Source organism: Mercenaria mercenaria, chromosome 3 (assembly GCF_021730395.1).
Source record: "Mercenaria mercenaria strain notata chromosome 3, MADL_Memer_1, whole genome shotgun sequence".
NCBI lineage: Eukaryota > Metazoa > Mollusca > Bivalvia > Venerida > Veneridae > Mercenaria > Mercenaria mercenaria.
The window spans coordinates 46,907,255-46,925,201 of NC_069363.1; the positions used below are offsets into that span (position 1 = coordinate 46,907,255).

The window sequence follows — 17,947 nt, forward strand, 5'->3', positions numbered from 1 at the left end:
TAGAGATTGTGACATTCCACATAGCACACTTTTTCTTCACTGTAATGGAACTGTACCAAGAATGAAAGGATATCGTGACCCTGGGAAGAATGGATATTTCACAAGGCCACCTATGAATGGTGTATCACCCGATGATGTGGTGGTGGAGAAAACTTTGAGAGGAATAAGGATTAAACCATCGAAATCCTACAGGGTATGATGATTTCAAAGATAGCTGTCTGTATTGGTACTGTCAGGTATCATTGTAATCGGTTATTAGCAATATTAGCATAGGTGTATGGTCAGGCATCTGTCGTCCTCCCACAATTTACATAAACATCTCCTCCTCTGAAACAACTGATCAAAATTATTCCATACTTTGTCTGTAGCATCCTGAAAAATTCCTCTCTGAATTTGTTGGATGGTTCTGTACAAAGATAGACCTTCATAAGACTTGGTCTGTAGCATCATTATAAGATCCTCTCTTCATCATTTTCAAATGTGGGCACTTAACCCGTTTTTGGGGCCCTTGGAATTATGTTGAAATTTCAGATGATATTTCATTCATCAAGATGAAATGCAGCACACATGTTCAAAGTATCACAACTGTGGGTAATGGGGATGGGATCCAGACTTTCCCTTTTCCCCCTAACATTTTCCCTTCCAGAACATTTGTCCCAACCCTTCCAGAATATTGCTCCAACAAAATGGAAAAGTGGACTGCTTTGCCTCCCCCAATACAAATTTTCACTAACTCTCACTCCAGTGCTTAATTTTAAAATGCAAAAATGCCCTCTTCCCCCTATCAATATTTTGTCCACTAATGATTGTTTTGGAACTTAGTAGAAGACAATGACCTTAATGCAGTTATAAATACCTTTGTTAGTAACAGTTTTGTAGTAGATAATTATGTAATAAACTAGTTTTAAGGTTAACACATAGCACAAATTAAAAATTACAGTTTCGTTAAAGGAACTTGTTGTTACTTAAAACTGGGCTGTTAATTACCTTAAACTTGAATGCAGCTAACATATCAGATTCTATCACATTTTCACCAGTAAAACTCTTTTTGATGACTGAAAATTGTTCCAAAGAGTAGATTTAATTGGGGGTGGTGGAGGTGCAAGTGTCCTATTTACCATATCAACTGGAGAGCAGATATCCACCTAACCATTTCTTCATGAGGAATGTGAGTTGGGTGGGGGTAAATGTCCTGTGAGCGGACAAACAGTCTTAGAACCCAGTGGTAATCACTAAAGGTCATACGTTTGAGCATGGCTCTTTATTAGATAATTGTTCCCAAATTTTGCACTGCAGGGCCATTATGAAACTAGATGTGCCATTATGGCTAAAAGACACACACCAGTCATTTATTGACCTTTTTAGCTCACCTGTCACAAAGTGACAAGGTGAGCTTTTGTGATCGTGCGGTGTCCGTCGTCCGTCGTCCGTCGTCCGTCCGTGCGTACGTGCGTCCGTGCGTCCGTAAACTTTTGCTTGTGACCACTCTAGAGGTCACATTTTTTGTGGGATCTTTATGAAAGTTTGTCAGAATGTTCATCTTGATGATATCTAGGTCAAGTTCGAAACTGGGTCACGTCCCTTCAAAAACTAGGTCAGTAGGTCTAAAAATAGAAAAACCTTGTGACCTCTCTAGAGGCCATATATTTCACAAGATCTTCATGAAAATTGGTCAGAATGTTCACCTTGATGATATCTAGGTCAAGTTCGAAACTGGGTCACGTGCCGTCAAAAACTAGGTCAGTAGGTCTAAAAATAGAAAAACCTTGTGACCTCTCTAGAGGCCATATATTTCACAAGATCTTCATGAAAATTGGTCAGAATGTTCACCTTGATGATATCTAGGTCAAGTTCGAAACTGGGTCACGTGCCGTCAAAAACTAGGTCAGTAGGTCTAAAAATAGAAAAACCTTGTGACCTCTCTAGAGGCCATATATTTCACAAGATCTTCATGAAAATTGGTCAGAATGTTCACCTTGATGATATCTAGGTCAAGTTCGAAACTGGGTCACGTGCCGTCAAAAACTAGGTCAGTAGGTCTAAAAATAGAAAAACCTTGTGACCTCTCTAAAGGCCATATATTTCATAAGATCTTCATGGAAATTGGTCAGAACGTTCGCCTTGATGATATCTAGGTCAAGTTCGAAACTGGGTCACGTGCCTTCAAAAACTAGGTCAGTAGGTCAAATAATAGAAAAACCTTGTGACCTCTCTAAAGGCCATATTTTTCATGGGATCTGTATGAAAGTTGGTCTGAATGTTCATCTTGATGATATCTAGGTCAAGTTCGAAACTGGGTCACGTGCGTTCAGAAACTAGGTCAGTAGGTCTAAAAATAGAAAAACCTTGTGACCTCTCTAGAGGCCATATATTTCATGAGATCTTCATGAAAATTGGTCAGAATGTTCACCTTGATGATATCTAGGTCAAGTTCGAAAGTGGGTCACGTGCCTTCAAAAACTAGGTCAGTAGGTCAAATAATAGAAAAACCTTGTGACCTCTCTAGAGGCCATATTTTTCATGGGATCTATATGAAAGTTGGTCTGAATGTTCATCTTGATGATATCTAGGGGAGGTTCGAAAGTGGTTCACGTGCCTTCAAAAACTAGGTCAGTAGGTCAAATAATAGAAAAACCTTGTGACCTCTCTAAAGGCCATATTTTTCATGGTATCTGTATGAAATTTGGTCTGAATGTTCATCTTGATGATATCTAGGTCAAGTTCGAAACAGGGTCATGTGCGGTCAAAAACTAGGTCAGTAGGTCTAAAAATAGAAAAACCTTGTGACCTCTCTAGAGGCCATACTTGTGAATGGATCTCCATAAAAATTGGTCAGAATGTTCATCTTGATGATATCTAGGTCAAATTTGAAAGTGGGTTACGTGCCCTCAAAAAGTAGGTCAGTAGGTCAAATAATGAAAAAACGTTGTGACCTCTCTAGAGGCCATATTTTTAATGGGATCTGTATGAAAGTCGGTCTGAATGTTGATCTTGATGATATATAGGTCAGGTTTGAAACTGGGTCAACTGCGATCAAAAACTAGGTCAGTAGGTCTTGAAATAGAAAAACCTTGTGACCTCTCTAGAGGCCATACCCTTGAATGGATCTTCATGAAAATTGGTCAGAATGTTCACCTTGATGATATCTAGGTCAAGTTTGAAATGGGTCACGTGCCTTAAAAAACTAGGTCAGTAGGTCAGATAATAAAAAAACCTTGTGACCTCTCTAGAGGCCATACTTTTCATCGGATCTGTATGAAAGTTGGTCTGAATGTTCATCTTGATGATATCTAGGTCAGGTTTGAAATTGGGTCAACTGCGGTCAAAAACTAGGTCAGTAGGTCTAAAATTAGAAAAATCTTTTGACCTCTCTAGAGGCCATATTTTTCAATGGATCTTTATAAAAATTGATCTGAATGTTCACCTTGATGATATCTAGGTCAGTTTAGAAACTGGGTCACGTGCAGTCAAAAACTAGGCCAGTAGGTATAAAAATAGAAAAACCTTGTGACCTCTATAGAGGCCATATTTTTCATGAGATCTTCATGAAAATTAGTGAGAATGTTCACCTTGATGATATCTAGGTAAAGTTCAAAACAGGGTCATGTACCTTTGAAAACTAGGTCAATAGGTCAAATAATAGAAAAACCTTGTGACCTCTCTAGAGACCATATTTTTCAATGGATCTTCATGAAAATTGGTCAGCATTTTTATCTTGATAATATCTAGGTCAAGTTCAAAACTGGGTCACATGAGCTCAAAAACTAGGTCACTATCGAGGGTTCAACGCAATAAGGGCGTATCTACATATAATAATCATATGTAGATACGCCCTTATTGCGTTGAACCCTCGCTATGTCAAATAATAGAAAAAACGACGTCATACTCAAAACTGGGTCATGTGGGAAGAGGTGAGCGATTCAGGACCATCATGGTCCTCTTGTTTTATCAACTGATAGGCCTAATAATACTTATTCATTATATCAACATATTTCCACATCTTGGCCATCTGTTATATAAAACATTTGCTTTGATAAGGGATGGCAATGTCGATTTCTCTTATTATTATTTCAAAAATACTTGCTCCATATTAATGCTTATTGAAAAATTTATGTATTTTCAGAATTTTGCTTATGATTTAAAAGTATTATATCGTATGTTATAAGACAATTGCAATAATAGTTCAATCAATTTATCCTGTTTGTTGTATTTTAAATGATACACATCATACACGCCATGTTTTCAGACAGTCAGTAAGGGAGATTTGCCTCAACAGGGCTTTTTTTTAAGAGAGATTTGGGTAAAAATAAGGGAGACTTTAATTCGCTCATTTTTAGCTCACCTGAGCCAAAGGCTCATGGTGAGCTTTTGTGACCGCTCAATGTCCGTTGTCCGTCGTGTGACGTGTGTCCGTCAACATTTTCTAAAAAATCTTCTTCTTGAAAACCACTGGGCAGAATAACACCAAACTTCACAGGAATGATCCTTGGGTGGCCCCCTTTCAAAATTGTTCAAAGAATTGAATTCCATGCAGAACTCTGGTTGCCATGGCAACCAAAAGGAAAAACTTTTAAAATCTTCTTGTCCAAAACCACAAGGCGTAGAGCCTTGATATTTGGCATGTGACATTATCTAATGGTCCTCTTTGAAAATTGTTCAAATTGTGCCCCTGGGTTGAAAAGAGGCCCCGCCCTGGGGGGGTCCCAAGTTTACATAGGCTTGTATAGGAAAAACCTTTGAAAGTCTTCTTTTCTGAAACCGCAAGACCTAGGCCTTTGATATTTGGTATGAAGCATTGCCTTGTGGTCCTCTACCAAGATTGTTCAAATTATGCCCCTGGGGTGAAAGAGGCCCTGCCTCAGGGGGTCTTAAGTTCTACATAGGCTTATATAGGAAAACACTTTAAAAATCTTTTTGCCTCTGATACTGCAAGGCCAAGGCTTTTGATATTTGGTATGTTTCATCACCTTGCGGTCATCTACCAAAATTATTCAAATTATGCCCCTGGGATGAAAAGAGGCCCTGCCCTGGGGATCACTTGTTATATGAGTTATATAGGAAGAAATACTTCAAAAATGATCAGATCATATTTCCTAGACTGTTTAATTATAATTATCTGATGACCCTAAGTGATTAGGGATCACTTAACTGTGACCTTGACCTACTGACCTACTTTCTTGTTTTTTAAGATACAGCCTTGAAATTTGGATGACATGTACAGTTTTGCACACCAATCTTAAAACTGACTTTCAGTGACCATGAATTTGACCTACTGACCAACTTTCTAATATTTTTGCATCAGTTTGCCATTTGAAACGTGGCTCATATTACTCAGGTGAGCGATTCAGGGTCATCATGACCCTCTTGTTATTATATACCTTTGATTCGTATTTGTCTTGGTATTTTCATTTTACATATTTTCCACAAATTAATAAGCATCATTTTTATTGCCATCACTATTTGACAATCAATCTGAAAATGATTCTGCACCCTTTTCACCTGCAAAAATGACGTTGCTTCATGACTTCAACATCAGAACATGCTGATGTTCCGGATACTAGTACCTGGGGCCATTATGATTATGGCACAAGAGGCACACTGCGCAATTATAGATCTGTCAATGGCAGCGGTAATGGCCGTTTTTAGTGGCTTTTTTGTTACTATTCTATGGTATACTATGGTATATAATAATACTATATATAATCCAGCAGTAGGTTTTTAATGTTACTGCAGATAAGGTGCAAGTGTCCTGTTTACCATTTCAACTGGGGAGCAAATGTCCACCTTACCAAAATGAATTAACACACTTTACTTGAGACTTTGCCACTTTTGTAAAATATTCAAGTTGTATGTCAGCAACTTAACAAGTCCAAAGATTTCCTGAGGCCAGAAGTCATACAGACCAGAAATTGTTATGGAAGTATGTGTGATCACTCAGCTTAAAAAGTAACTTATGGGTGAATAGTATGCTTGTTTTTTTCATTATACCATTACGCTTTAATGAAGGAAATATTATACTCCATTCTACATTTTTACAAATACATCTAATTCTATGAAATATGTATTTCTAAATTCTGAAAGTTATTGTTTTGAGCAAAAATAACTATATTTCCCTTTCATGTTTAACATAACTTTTAGCTCAATAGGTCACATTCCATGACTATTGAAATACTTTTAAATTACTAGAGCTATCACAAATGTAAGTAATGCCTTCACCTGGACTTCTTTGACATATATAGCAAAACAACACAAGACCTTAATCCAGGAAATTAAAGAGCATTTATTTGCCACTTGCATTCCAATAAAACTGTTTCTATTACTTCAGATCTGTTAACTTTGGAATATCAGTTTCTTTTATCCTTTCGAAAGAAGTAAATATCTACATATAATGCATACTATGGAAAAGTAAATTGCAGTAAGTGAAACGTTTATAGGGAGAGTGGTGATTAATGGATGGCTAGCTATTCAGCCCCTTGGATCACGTCTTCAAATGTTTTTAGCTTGTCTATCTAAATAATAAGGAGAGCTATCCTACTCGCCAGTGTCGGCATCACACCTTAGTTAAGTTTTTCATATCAGTCCACAGTTTGACAAAACGTTTTGACATATAGCTTTAAAACTTTTAACACTTATAGACCATCACCATGTCAAGTTTTATGCAAGAGTATATAACTCCATCAAGGATTTTATCTGAATCATGGCCCCTTTTAACTTACAAATCATAGTTAAGTTTTTTGTATCAGTTCATATTTTGTCTAAACTGTTTGACATTATGACTTTTATCACTTGTTTATTATAACAGTCTCTATTTGTAGGCAAGAGTACATAACTCTGTCAAGTATTTTGGCTGAATTATGGCCCTTTTTGGACTTGGATATTGGTTCCGTTTTCATACAAGTCCACATTTTGTCAAAACTTTGACATGTGGCTTTGAAATTAAGAACACTTGTTCATCGTCATGATCTCCATCAGTATTCAAGGGCATGTAACTATGTCAAACATATTTGGCTGAATTTTGGCCCTTTTTGGACTTGGAAATCAGTTAAGTTTTTCGTACCATTCCATATTTTGTCTAAACAGTTTGACATATGGTTTTGAAACTGTGACCACTTGTTTACCATCATAGTGTTCATAACTAGAACAAGGATTTTGCCTCAGCTGTGGCCCTTTTTATACGCCTGAAGGGACGTATTATGTTATGACGCTAGTGTCCGTCTGTCCGTCCGTCCGTCCGTCTGTCCGTTAGCAATTTCGTGTCCGCTCTGTAACTCTTGAACCTCTTGAAGGATTTCAAGGAAACTTTACACAAATGTTCACCACACCGAGACGATGTGCAGAGCGCATGTTTTGGATGTCTTGCTTCAAGGTCAAGGTCACACTTAGGAGTCAAAGGTCATATCACTTTGTTTCGTGTCCGCTCTGTAACTCTTGAACCCCTTGAAGGATTTCAAAGAAACTTGACACAAATGTTCACCACACCAAGACGACGTGCAGAGCGCATGTTCCGGATGACTTGCTTCAAGGTCAAGGTCACACTTAGGGGTCAAAAGTCATGTCAGTTTGTTTCGTGTCCGCTCTGTAACTCTTGAACTGCTGGAAGGATTTCAAAGAAACTTGGCAGAAATGTTCACCACATTGTAACGATGTGCAGAGCGCATGTTCCGGATGACTCGCTTCAAGGTCAAGGTCACACTTAAGGGTCAAAGGTCATATATGACTTTGCTTTGTGTATATTGCTCTGCATTGCAGTGCTCTTGTTTTTATTTGGCAGACCTCTTTTTTGTACTTACAATAATTTTTTTTTTTAATTACTTCCCTTTTATGTTACTATAAATAGCTTATTTTGAAACTTTTTTATTATTGGCCGTAGGGAAAAACCGAGACCACTTTTCTGTGGTACAACATGGATGGTACCTCCAATTTTAAGGTGTATTTTTACATACCTGTACCTGATAAGGATTTTTTTTTGTAGACTTTGAATATTTTTTTTGTGGACTTAGATTTGTTTTTTGAAGTTTTCCTTTTGTTGTTCCAGTCCTTTGGGGCTACAACAGTCAAGTTCTTAAAATTTTGCTCCCATCCTATGATGTAAGCCTTCGGGCGTATATTGCCCCGCTTGGCGGCGCTCTTGTTTCACATAGAAATTAGAAATCTGAAAATCGGTGGTAATATTTTGACCCCATACTTACATCAGTTCTTTGAATAGTCAAGTGCACTGTCAACAGACACCTCTTGTTAGCTCTTTGGCTCAGGTGAGCTTTTGTGACCGCTCAATGTCCATCGTGTGTCGTGTGTCTTCCATCCGTCAACATTTTCTAAAAAAATCTTCTTCTTGAAAACCACTGGGCAGAATTTCACCAAACTTCACAGGAATGATCCTTGGGTGGTCCCCTTCCACAATTGTTCAAAGAATTTAATTCCATGCGGAACTCTGGTTGCCATGGCAACCGAAAGGAAAAACTTCAAAAATCTTCTTGTCCAAAACCGCAAGGCATAGAGCCTTGATATTTGGCATGTGACATCATCTTATGGTTCTCTATCAAGATTATTCAAATTGTACCCCAGGAGTGAAAAGAGGCCCCGCCCCGGGGGTCACAAGTTTTACATAGACTTATATAGTAAAAAACTTTAAAAATCTTCTTGTCTAAAACCACAAGACCTATGCCTTTGATATTTTGTATGTAGCATTGCCTTGTGGTCCTCTACCAAAATTGTTAAAATTGTGCCCCAGGGGTGAAAAGAGGTCCCGCCCCAGGGTCACAAGTTTTACATAGACTTATATAGTAAAAAAACTTATGCCCCTGGGGTGAAAAGAGGCCCCGCCCTGGGGTCTCTTGTTGTAATTATGAGTTATATAGGAAAAAATACTTCAAAAATTATCAGATCATATTTCCTAGACTGTTTAATTATAATTACCTGATGACCCAAGTGATTAGGGATCATTTGACTGTGACCTTGACCTACTGACCTACTTTCTTGTTTTTTAAGATACAGCCTTGAAATTTGGATGACATGTACAGTTTAGCAAACCGATGTTAAAACCGGCTTGTAGATTTCTGTCCGGGCGGGCGGGCGGATGGATGGAATAAAGAGTTTCATGTTAACCTTGTTGTTCATTCATTTTTTAGCTCACCAGAGCACGAAGTGCTCAAGGTGAGCTATTGTGAGTCATTGTCTGGCGTCCATCGTTTTCCGTCGTGCGTCATCCATCAACATTTGCCTTGTGAACACTCTAGAGGCCACAGTTGTGACCCAATGTTTATAAAACTTGGTCAGAGTGTTTGTCTTGATGATTTCTAGGTCAAATTCGAATTTGGGTCATGTTGGGTCAAAAACTAGGTCACCCGGTCAAATCAAAGAAAAAGCTTGTGAACACTTAGTAGGCCACAGTTGTGACTCAATCTTTATAAACTTGGTCAGAATGTTTGTCTTGATGATTTCTAGGTCAAGTTTGAAACTGGGTCATGTGGGTTTAAAAACTAGGTCACTAGGCCAGATCAAAGGAAAATCTTGTTAACATTCTAGAGACCACAATTTAAGTTTGAAACTCATGAGAATTAGCCCGAATGTTTCCCTTGATAATCTATAGGTCAAGTTTGAATCTGGGTCATGTTGGATCAAAAACTAGGTCACCCAGTCAAATCAAAGGAAAAGCTTGTGAACACTCTAAAGGCCACAGTTTTGACCCAATCTTTATGAAACTTGGCCAGAATGTTTATCTTGATGATTTCTAGGTAAAGGTTGAAACTGGGTCATGTGTGTCAAAAACTAGGTCAGTAGGCCAGATCAAAGGAAAAGCTTGTGAACACTCAAGAGGCCACAGTTGTGATTCAATCGTTTTGAAACTTGATCAAAATGTTTGTCTTGATGATCTTTAGGTCAAGTTCGAATCTGGGTCATGTTTGGTCAAAAACTAGGTCAGTATGCCAGATCAAAGGGAAAGCTTGTGAACACTCTAGAGGCCACAGTTTTGACCCAATCTTTATGAAACTTGGCCAGAATGATTATCTTGATGATTTCTAGGTAAAGTTTGAAACTGGGTCATGTGGGTCAAAAACTAGGTCAGTAGGCCAGATCAAAGGAAAAGCTTGTGAACACTCAAGAGGCCACAGTTGTGATTCAGTCGTTATGAAACTTGATCAGAATGTTTGTCTTGATGATCTCTAGGTCAAGTTCGAATCTGGGTCATGTGGGGTCAAAAACTAGGTCAGTACACCAGATCAAAGGAAAAGCTTGTGAACACTCTAGAGGCCACAGTTGTGACCCAATATTTATAAAGCTTTGTCAGAATGTTTGCCTTGATGATCTCTAGGTCATTTTTGAAACTGGGTCATGTAAGGTCAAAAACAAGGTCAGTAGGCCAGATCAAAGGAAAAGCTTGTGAACACTCTATAGGCCACAGTTGTGACCCAATATTTATGAAACTTGGTCAGAATGTTTGTCTTGATGATATCTAGGTCAGATTTTAAACTGGGTCATGTTTGGTCAAAAACTAGGTCAGTAGGCCAGATCAAAGGAAAAGCTTGTGAACACTCTAGAGGCCACAGTTGTGATTCAATCTTTATGAAACTTGGTCAGAATGTCTGTCTTGATGATCTCTAGGTCAAGTTGAATCTTGGTCATGTGGGATCAAAAACTAGGTCACATGGTCAAATCAAAGGAAAAGTTTGTGAACACTCTAAAGGCAACAGTTGTGACTCAGTCTTCATGAAACTTAATCAGAATGTTTGTCTTGATGATTTCTAGGTCAAGTTTGAAACTGGGTCATGAAGGGTCAAAAACTAGGTCACCTGGTCAACCAAAGGAAAGTTTGTGAACACTAGAGGTCGCGTTGTGACCAATCTTTATGAAACGTGGTCAGTGTTTGCCCTTGATGATCTCTAGGTCAAATTCGAAACTGGGTAGTTTCAAGGTCAGTAGGCCAGATAAACTCTGGTGAGCAAAAATAGGCCATCATGGCCCTCTTTTTCCCCAAACAACTATACCCAAAATTTCCCAAGAAACTTGCTCAGAATGATCCCCTATTACCTTAGTTGTTCCAAAGTGAGAAGGGGGTCACTGTGTCAAAGGTCAAGGTCACGGGACCTGAACATTGAAAATGGTTTCTGCTCAATTCTGGACAAGTATTTCACCTGGGACCTTGAACCTTCATGAAATGTTGGTCTTGATTTGTACATGACCCCTATTGATTTCGGGTCACTGGGTAAAAGTCAAGGTCACAGGGATCTAAAATTTGAAAATTGTTTCGTCCATATTGGACAAGTATTTCCCTGGACCTTGAAACTCATACGTATGCTTGATGTGTACATGACCCCTATTGATTTCTGGGTCAAGGTCAAGGTCCCCGGGGATATAAACATTGAACATGGTGTTTTTTCTTACTTTGTTTTTTTACACCAATTTATGTCTTTAATTTTATTTTCTACCTGTCCATTTCTTTTTTTCCCCTTTTTCCTTCAATAGTGCTTATTAATTTGGGGGTCATTTATTGTATGCCTTTATTAGATTTTTAACTCATTATCACCTTATTCGGAAAACCCGGCCAAAATGCCGTCAGGCATTAGCTGCTTGTTCTTAGTTTTCCTAGGGTAAAGGACAAGAGAGTGATTCAAATATAAACTTAGACTTACCTCACGAATCAAATAGCATGGCAACAGTATGTTTGGATGAAACTGCAAAATTCTCTGAACTTAATGAACAGATCATAAGTGTCCACTACATATTTGGAATATTCAAGAACACAGACTGATTTTATTATCTTTTATTAAATTTATTTCACATTTTGGCAATATTTCAAATTTAGTCTATAAATAGTAACAAATGTTTTAAATTTAGTAACCAAACGTAATAAACTGTACATTAGTTAACATTTTTCGGGATTGTATATCCTGATGAAGATTCATAGAAAACCGAAACTAGTTGATCTATAAATAAATACAACTAAGACCTATCTGGTGTCCAAGCGTGTTGTCCCTCTATTTTAATTAATTCTTCATTTTATATAAAGAAGTAACTTTTATGATGAAATTAAACTTTATTAGAAATATAAGGATAAATATTGCATTGCTTCATCTCATTTTAATACAATGCAACTTTGTTCATTACTCAAAACTGATCCTTCTTTGTTTCTTAATATTCTTTAGAAACTGTGAATGGAAAATCATGTTTTCTGTTAGTCATTTTAACAACAGTTATATTTAGCCCTTCACATGAAAATTATACATTTGTTAGGACTGTTACACAATGATTAGTTTTTTGGTATGTTGATTTGATCCAGTTCCTGGCTGTTGCATAAGACTTTAGTCCAATAACATTGTTCGAGATTACAGTAGAGAAATCATTTCCAGTCTTTTTGCGTACACCTCAGGTACTTCTTGGAGTGTTTTTCCTGATAACAAAAGAGGTATTAAGTCTGGCATTACTAGGCCAATCAGTTTAACCATATGTTCTACTGTTTTGGCATCGTTCACCCTATTTAAGGCTAAATTCAGAATCTCATTCATTGACTTACAGGTAGTTATGTTAATTAAAAAGTTATGATCATTAAATCTTTCAGCAAGCTGTAAGTCCAGTAGAAGTTTTTGCTTTTCTACCTCATCTCTCCATTTTCCATACTTAATCACATTTTCTGGATAAGTCATGCTGTAGGAAACACACTGATACAATTTTGGAACCCTTAATAGAACAGTTCCGCCTTCCCTCAAGCAGTCAGAAAGGAAGTTTATAACATTTTGTTTCTCCCTGCTGTTGACAGCCCCTCTTAAAAGATTTCTTTCGGGAATCATAAAGTTTGGAAGGTGGTTATTTTCTAAACAGTATTTTATGAAATACAGTGATTTTTGTATTAGATTCACTATAACACTTGGAGAAAGACCTTGTTGATTTGTTCCTTCCATTATCCAAAGACTCGTTTTAACAACATATGATGTTAGAGCTTTACATACTGATTTAAGACAGATTTTGCTACCTTTTTTAACAAAACATATTTTTAATTTGTTTCATTTAGACTAGCAATTAATTCTTTCTCAGCAGTAGTTTTACATATTCGCCATTCTAAGTCTTGGTGAGCGCTTTGTTTTCACCAACAGGAACAAGATATCCTTCCATTCTGAAATTTCTCTTACACACTCACTTGATGGAAAGTGTAATACCTTGTCCTATTTGCCTTTATCAAGTGTTTCTTCCATAGAACAAAAAAGATGAAACGAAATCTTTGTCGGGAATTTGCTGACCCACCAGATAATTTATATGTCTCAGCTGGACCGTTGATAGTTATTTTATGCTGCATTCCAAACACTGAGGTAGTTTGTATCTTAAAATAATTTCTGAATATTGTACTGGAAACATATGGTTGTCTATCAGGTGTAGTTGCAGAGGCATAAGTGCTTAAATGTAGTCGAATCGCATTCATAGATCTCCCTAAGGGTTTTTTTAAGAACTACCTTTTTTAAAACCCAGGTGCTGTGTTAGAATTATCAGTTTCAAGAATAGTTAAATTTTCAACCGTTCCATTGGTCAAGACAGATTATATCCTTAAGAACTAACATACAATCAACATCACTGTTTGACAGTTGTACACCTTCCCCAGTGCTTCCCACTATTATGATAGAAAAATCATGAAAGTTTTTCTGACTCATCCATTTGTCAGATATAATGTATTTAGACCGAAAACATACATTTTCTTTTTTAAATCCAAAGTTATTTAGTGTAGAATAGATCAAAAAGGATAGATCTTTGGCATCTGTACTAGACATAGTGTACCAATAATGGCTGTCTATGGTATGTCCAACATTGAAATTGTGCAAAGCTAAAAAATAGTAGTGGATCCGTACTTGTATCGGACATGCTAACAGTGACAGAACTGAGGTACACGCATCCTAACTTAGTGTAGGAAAGAAAGAGCAAGTGACCCAATGCCCTTTTTGTCCCACAGTGAACAAAATGTACCCAAGTTTTTGTTGAGATCCTGTCCTGTGAAAAAAGAAGAAAAACTGGTAAAATAGTGTATGAAATCAATATTGCTGGTGCCTGTAGTTAGTCTTACTAGTGACTTTACCAGTTAGTAGTTTAATTAATAAAATTTACAGGGGCTTTTTTACAAGCATATCTACTCATCTGACTGTTGTCAAAGGAATATTTTTAAATTATTAAAAAAGTGTTACTTTTTTTACCCTCTAATTTAGTTCATACACTTTTCCCATTGAACATTATTAAGCTTACTTTTTAGTATATTACTTAATACAGAGTCAGTCCTGCAGTTAATAATGCATCTCATTATTTTCTACCCATATAAATATTATAATACTTTTGTCTATTGAGGTCTGCATTTGAAGTATACCAGTGATATAATTCTCTCTGCAGTTAATCCAGTATAGGACTCAACCTCTTTTATATTCTTTTTTATGTGATTGGATGACACGACAAGTAGGAGATGGAATTTCAGTTTGTTTGAAATATAAATTTCCATTTCACTTGTCACTTGAAACGTAATTGTATTTTGATGGTAACTGAAACTACAATTACATTTTCCTGAAATTAAAAAATTCACAGTTTGATTTGTTGAAAGAAAAGACATATCTTTTTTATTTCCTATCACCCTGTTATTGAGTTTAATTGGATACTTCAGAGTTCTCGTGGATAATTTGTTATACCCACTTGTAGAATATTCCACCCCTTGAACAACAGTGGTTTTTGTAAAAAGGGAAAAACTTATACCGGTAAATCACTGTTTTAAATAGACCAGTGGGTTTTTTTTACTGATTGATGTTATTTTATGTCCATTTATAATAATGGCTATAAATCACTTGGGACCTCGGGAAATCCATGAATCATGCTATGGAGCAAAATTCATCCTGTATTACAGATCTGAACAGATGTACAAAGTAATAGAAAGCCCCCAGAAGAGAGAGAGAGAAACATTTTAGATATAGGCATATTCAGCACACTTAGCATAACTTTTTGTGAATTATAGACAGCCTGGTTCTTCAACCTTTAGCCTGCTGGCGGCAAGTGATTCTGCCTTTGCGCCAGTGCAGACCCAAGATAGACTGCCGGATGGTCTGCACTGTTTGCCTATTGTCAGTAAATTTTCAGTGAACACCCTTCGAAAAATAAATGGTATTGCCCAAACTGAGATGGACCCGTCCATTTTAGAAATTTAGCGGCTAAGGGTTAATATGCCTGCTGTAGAGCACAGATAAATGCAAAACACCCCTCTCTGGGAAATACCAATGACCTCTTAGTTCAGTAGATAGTATTAGCCCTTACCATGCTGGACAATTGGTTTTCCTTTTGCGACCAGCGTAGATCATGATCAGCCTGCACATCTGTGCAGTCTGATCATGATCTGCACTGTTCGCCATTCAGTCAATACCTTTTTGGTAAGCACCCCTTTTAACAGTTAATTGTATTGTCCAAATTGGAAGATAGAAATTTAGCAGGGTAAGTGTTAGTTATGGACACCTTTAATTTTACAAATAGGTTACCAGATTACCAAGACGGTCTGGTGAAATTGTTTCAATACTGGACAAATTGCTCCTATGATGTTCACTCTGTTGACCCCCAAATTTGTTTAGGTTGAGAGTATGGTTTGAATAGTTATGTGATGTTTTGGTGTATAGTCACATATTGTGCTTTACTGTTTTTCATGTTTTTAGCTCACCTGGGCAATGCTCAGGGAGTTTTTTTGATCGCTCGATGTCCCGGGGTCTGTCTGTCGTCTGTCAACATTTAGCTTGTGTATGCAATAGAGGCTGTATTTTTCAACTGATCTTCATGAAATTTTGTCAGAATGATTATCTTGATGAAATCTAGGGACAAAAACTAGGTCACTAGGTCAAATCAAAGAAAAACCTTGTGTATGCGATAGGGCTGTTTTTTCAAATTGATTTTTCATGAATTTTGTCAGAATGATTACCTTGGGTAAATTCTAGGCTGAGTTTGAAAATGGGTCATCTGGGGTCAAAAACTAGGTCACTAGGTCAAATTAAAGAATAACTTTGTATGCAATAGAGGCTGTATTTTTCAATTAATCTTCATGAAATTTGGTCAGAATGATAACCTTGATGAAATCTAGGCCGAGTTCGAAAATGGGTCATCTCGGGTCAAAAACTAGGTCACTAGGTCAAATCAAAGAAAAACCTTGTGTATGCGATAGAGGCTGTATTTTTCAATTGATCTTCATGAATTTTGGTCAGAATGATTACCTTGTGAAAACTAGGCTTAGTTTGAATAGGGTCCCTCTGGGGGGCAAAAACTAGGTCACTAGGTCAAATCAAAGAAAAACCTTGTGTATGGGATAGAGGCTGTATTTTTCAATTGATCTTCATAAAATTTGATCAGAATGATTGCCTTGATGAAATCTGGCCAAGTTCGAAAATGGGTCTCTGGGGTCAAAAACAAGGTCACAGGTCAAATCAAGGAAAACCTTGTGTAGCGATAGAGGCTGTTTTTTCAATTGATCTTCATGAAATTAATTAGATGATTTTCCTTGATGAAATCTAGGCCCAGTTCGAAAATGGGGCATCTGGGGTCAAAAAACTAGGTCACTAGATCAAATTAAAGAAAAAACCTTATGTATGCGATAGAGGCTGTATTTTTCAATTGATCTTCATGAAATTGATCAGAATGATTGCCTTGATGAAGTCTAGGATAAGTTTGAAAATGGTTCATCTGGGTTCAAAAAAATAGGTCACTAGATCAGATCAAAGAAAAATCTTACATGTTTGCAATAGGGGCTGCATTTTATACTGGTCTTCATGATAAATTTTATCAGAATGTTGCCTTGATTACATCTAGGTTGACTTTGAATTGGGTCATCTAGGATCAAAAAAAATAGGTCGCTTAGACAAATCAAAGAAAAATGTTTTGTATGCGTAGAGGCGTATTTTTCAATTGAGGTTCATGAAATTTGGTCATAATGATTGGGCCCTTTATCAAATCTAGGTCAAGTTTGAATGTAGGTCATCATGGGTCAAAAATAGGTCACTAGGTCAAATGGAAGAAAATACTTGTTTACACTTAAGAGACCACAATTTTTGGTCCAATCTTAATGAAAATTGGTCAGAATATTTGTTTCTATGAAATCCTAGGTCAAACATGTTTACACTATTATGGTGTGTTTCTCGGTGAGCGACCTAGGGCCATCTTAGCCCTTTGTTCATAATAGGATTTTAAATGTATTGTTTTAAACTGATAAAAGAATAGCCCTTTAAAAGAAGTTGAAATTAGGGTTTTCCTGATTTTCACTATCTGAAATTTTCAGTATTTTAAAATGTCCTTATCTGCAGTAAACAAGGTAATTTTATGCATGCTCATCAGTTTATCACTTGATGAAAATTTCAGATGAAATTACAGAAAAAAAGGAAAAACCTTCTCTTTAAAATTTGAGAGCAAAAGGAAAAGTTTAACAGGAGAGTCAGATTTCCAGACAGAGTGTTGTTTGTCAAGAAGATTATGCAAAACTTGGAGAGTTAGTATATTATTATTTACTTTGTAACCCGTTTGCTGCGCAGAAATCAAAATACATCAGTACTTGTCTGAGAAAGCAAAAAGTCACGAAGATCACTTGCAACAAAAATGATGTTAACATTGTATGACACATACGCCCTAAAATTGCTTGGTAGTATAAGATTATAACTCCCAAGGGGCTTACGAAAAAAATATTAACCTTTGTCTGCTAAATTTCTAAAATGTACTGGTTCATTATTCAGTTTGGACAATACCAATTTTTTCGAAGGGTGGGTTTATGAAAAATTACTGACTGAAAAGTGAACAGTGCAGACCATGATCAGCCTGCACGGATGTAAAGGCAGAATCACTTTCTGGGGCCCGCAGGCTAAAGGTTAACTGAAAGTCTTAAAAAGTACGCAAAAAGTCACATCGTATTGATGCTGTATACAATGTCTCATTGAAATTTGGGTGGAAACTGTAGGAGTCGAGTACACAA

General features: G+C 36.9%; 1 protein-coding gene across 1 annotated transcript in view; it reads left to right on the plus strand.

Moving 5' to 3' along the window:
* LOC123554349 (phosphatidylinositol-glycan-specific phospholipase D-like) overlaps nt 1–17,947 on the plus strand; it is an 87,400-nt gene that overhangs the window by 35,215 nt on the left and 34,238 nt on the right. Inside the window, exons 12-13 of the mRNA XM_053539679.1 lie at nt 4–193; nt 17,344–17,360. Coding sequence (XP_053395654.1) covers nt 4–193; nt 17,344–17,360 — 207 coding nt within the window. The remainder of the gene's footprint in view (nt 1–3; nt 194–17,343; nt 17,361–17,947) is intronic.